General features: G+C 46.1%; 1 protein-coding gene across 1 annotated transcript; it reads right to left on the bottom strand.

Moving 5' to 3' along the window:
* Window positions 1-488: 488 nt before the first annotated feature.
* Window positions 489-1,502, bottom strand: LOC112010983 (uncharacterized). Its single transcript, XM_024043363.1, has one exon. The coding sequence runs from the start codon at window positions 1,500-1,502 to the stop codon at window positions 489-491; it is 1,014 nt and encodes a 337-aa protein (XP_023899131.1).
* Window positions 1,503-3,831: the final 2,329 nt, after the last annotated feature.

Genomic DNA, 3,831 nt, shown 5'->3' on the forward strand with positions numbered 1-3,831 from the left:
AAGCCGAGTGACAGGCTCCTGTCCCTAAGATAGAAATAATAAGGTTTACACCTGTCCGGCGATACGGGTCGAGCCGAGAGACAGGCTTCTGCCTTTAAGATAGAAATGATAAGGTTTACACCTGCCCGGCGATACGGGTCGAGCCGAGAGACAGGCTTCTGTCCTTAAGATAGAGATAATAAGGTTTACACCTGCTCGGCTATATGGATCGAGCCGAGAGACAGGCTTCTGTCCTTAAGATAGAGATAATAAGGTTTACACCTGCTCGGCGATATGGATCGAGCCGAGAGATAGGCTTCTGTCCTTAAGATAGAAATGATAAGGTTTACACCTGCTCGGCGATATGGATCGAGCCGAGAGACAGGCTTCTGTCCTTAAGATAGAAATGATAAGGTTTACACCTGCTCGGTGGTATGTCCTTTATCTTTATGGTAAGTGCAGTACAAGTTCTGGTTCCTTCTCGTTGGATCACCACCCATCCTGTTCGGTCACCTAAAGTAAGGTTGATGCTTGATCTTGTCTAGAATCTTATGCACCGACTCTTTGAACGCCACATTTACTTCCCCTGCCGACGCCTCTGATCCCTGCATCCTCACGTTCCCTCGTATCCTCGGGGAGAAACTGTTCTGCCGGGGATGATTTATCATTGGCGCTTTACCTTTGTTTTGCAGCCGGTCGTCCTCTAGCCGTTTATACTCTTCTATGCGCCTCATTAGCTGCCTCATGTCCTCGGAAGGTTTCTTAGTCAGCGATTCCCTTAGGCCTGAATCCTCGGGCAACCCCATCCTAAAAGTACTCGCAGCAATTTTTTGGTTCCCTCCACCGATCTCGTTGTAAAGCTCCCAATACCGACTGGCGTAATTACGAAGGGTTTCTCCCACCCTCATCTTCATTGACAGTAGTGCATCTACCGGCTGTGCTACACGGCTACAAGTAACAAATCTGACTCCGAACTCCTGTATCAATTCGGCGAAGCCGCGGATGGACCCCTTCTGCAAACCATTGAACCACCTGAGAGCGGTAGGGCCCAGGCTTAAGGGAAACACCTTGCACATCAGCGTGTCATTCCGAGTATGCAATGACATCATTTGGATATAGTGGCTGACATGTTCCACCGGGTCGGTCTTCCCGTCATAAGAGTTGAATGGGGGGCGTGTGAATCTGTCCGGCATTGGGGCGTACTCGATGTCAGTTGAGAACGACGACCGAGCAGCTTGGCGCAACGCACGGCTCATTGCGTCCATGGCCGCGTTGTGGTTCCGCTTTTCCTCCGGAGAATCTGAACCCCGATCTGGATACTCCCGTGATCGTGAGCGTTCTCGACGCTGACCCCTGTGTAGGTGAGATTCTCGCGAAGCTGAGCGCTCTTGGTGACGGCAGTAACCAGATTGTTCGGACCCTGCTGCTTGTCGCTCCTCCCCGGCACCCGGTCTTCTTGCTCGGTTGTCCTGATTCATTCTCTGGTGCTTGTCTTCTGCCTCCAACTCTAAATCTCTCACCATCCTTCACAAACGTTCAAGCTCCTCGTTTCTTTCATCAAACCGCCTTCGCCCCGAGGCACCGGATACCGTCCGTTGCGTTTGGTACGAGCCCTCTCCGAGTCTGGGACTTTCTTCTGCCCTCTCCTGACGCCTGTCTTCGCGCCATTTCTGCCTTCGTTCTCGCCAAGACGACCCCCGAGAGGATCCGACCGAGCCGCTTTCGGCATCACTCCCCAAACGGGTTCCGGACATCTATCTCGTGTGCGAGCCTCAGCTGAACCACAACAACGTAGGATGTTCCCACAGACGGCGCCAATTGTGCGGGTCGCAAATGAGGCCTATGGGCTCAGCCCCACTTGGGCTCACAACTTATTTGTTTGTTGGGCTGAATTTCCTACTATGGGTAGTTCTCCAACTAAGGACTCAATGAGATCACTTTTCTCTTTCTCGGCAACACACTACTTCCTCTTCCGCCCCTCAGATATTCTCTCTGTTTCACTTTTCTATTGGCACTATTCTCTCCCCTCTTTTTGACCAACCCTTCTCTCTTATCCTCCCCTCCTATTTATAGTGCTCAGCTCAGACGTAGGTTATCAATGCTCTCATAGTTTGTGCAACAGAGGGTCCAGTAAGATTTTCTCTAAATGGGAGGTCAGGTATGGGTGGCTTTGGGACTTGGTTTCCACCCCCGTCGGCAGCTCGACAGAGTCGGTGCGCGCTTAGTGCTACGGAGGGTCCAATCAGGGGGATGGTAAGTGAGAATCTAGGCTTGGGTGGCTTTGGGACTTGGTGCCCACTTCAGTTTAGAGCTAGGCGGTGGCACTTAGAGGGACTTCTCCGAGAAAAACAAAGATGATGCGCCGTTCAGTGACCCTTCCGAACATGCTTGGTAAAAAATATGTCGAGCATAACTTTAGTAGTGAAGCTCGGGCCCCCGGACTGCGATAGCGTGGGTTGGGCCTTAGGGCGAATGAGAATGGGGCCCAATTACTGTGCGTTCGGAGCGGAGGCTGGGAGGAAATAGAGTTAAACTCAATAATTCAACTAAAAGTCTTAGAAATAGAAAAGGAAAGAAAAATAAATATTTTTATTGTTTTACAATTAATGTAAACAAGAAAGGAAACAAAGACAAAAATAATATACACATTAAAAAAGGGTAATAGTAGATAAGGAAAGATAATAAAACAAGGCATTTAAGATAAATGAAACAGAAAATGCAAGAAATCTAGTTAAGCCCAAATTGGTGTATGCCATAAGAAGGGTGTGTATGCACTCTTCTACTAACGTACACACTTGAGACTCAAGGCATATTTTCAAAAAACATCCAAAACAAGAACCCTAACTACATGAAAAGTGCATACACTGATATGGACGCGTATGCATCTTATCCTATGTGTATGCATCTCAAGGCAGATTAGGGTTCTTACGTGTTTTTGACACAAACAGCAAAGTTTTGGCAAGGCTTAATTTTTTGACCCCTTCGAATGTTGAAAATGGGGGTATTTATAGGGGAAATGGGTAGCTAGGGTTTGACGAAACGTTTGGGCAGCCTATTGATCAAGCTAGTTGCCCTAGAATCTCATTAAAATGGAAACTAAGTGATTTTAAGCTTTTTGTCTAGAAAGTGCGTATGCCACAAATTGGGTGTGTAAGCATCATATAACCGACATACGCACTCTTTGTGAGCCTGGGCCAAATTAGGTCAAAATTGTCTTTTAGGCTTTGGCTTTGGGCTTTGGGCTTTAGGTTTGGACTGTTTTGAATCATGTTTAAGTTTGTCATCCTCATTGGGTTCCTCACATAATGCTAATCATTTTGGTAGTGATTTGATTTCTCATCATTAGGACCAAGGGGCCGGGATATAGGCCAGGACGAAATGGGGTGTCTACAATTAGCATATAAAGAGGCCCAAGATTAAGGTGATTCATATTGACTTTGTAAGATCTTGAATGCTAGGTCCATAACATATTTATTACCTTAAGCCCAAGGCTTTCCTTTTCAAGAGGCCTTTGAATTTAGGCTTATGATAGCAACTACGCTATGATCCTATAAACCTTTCAAGTTAAAACATACTTTTGAATTTTGGGATAAGCCTCTTATATGTGAGAACTTTTTTTCTTTTCATCCCAATGTCTTAAGGTATGCCATAACTTTTAGGTCATCCTTTGATGTTTTACATATTTTATGTGTCCTTTAGAATTAGGTGAACACAAGATATATGGTTGAACAAACAAGAGATATAAAGGGTATCCTATTTTGATAGGATCTAGGACCTCTTTAAGTGTGGGTAAGCTCCTTAAAGCTAAAGCAATAGATTAATAGGTCACTCACAACTAGGTGGTCCCTAATA

This window comes from Quercus suber, unplaced genomic scaffold, assembly GCF_002906115.3.
Source record: "Quercus suber isolate HL8 unplaced genomic scaffold, Cork oak 2.0 scaffold_520, whole genome shotgun sequence".
In the NCBI taxonomy this organism is placed as follows: domain Eukaryota; kingdom Viridiplantae; phylum Streptophyta; class Magnoliopsida; order Fagales; family Fagaceae; genus Quercus; species Quercus suber.

What these genes read in the sequence shown, in the direction of transcription:
- LOC112010983 (XM_024043363.1), bottom strand. Translation starts at nt 1,502, where the DNA reads ATGGTGAGAGATTTAGAGTTGGAGGCAGAAGACAAGCACCAGAGAATG.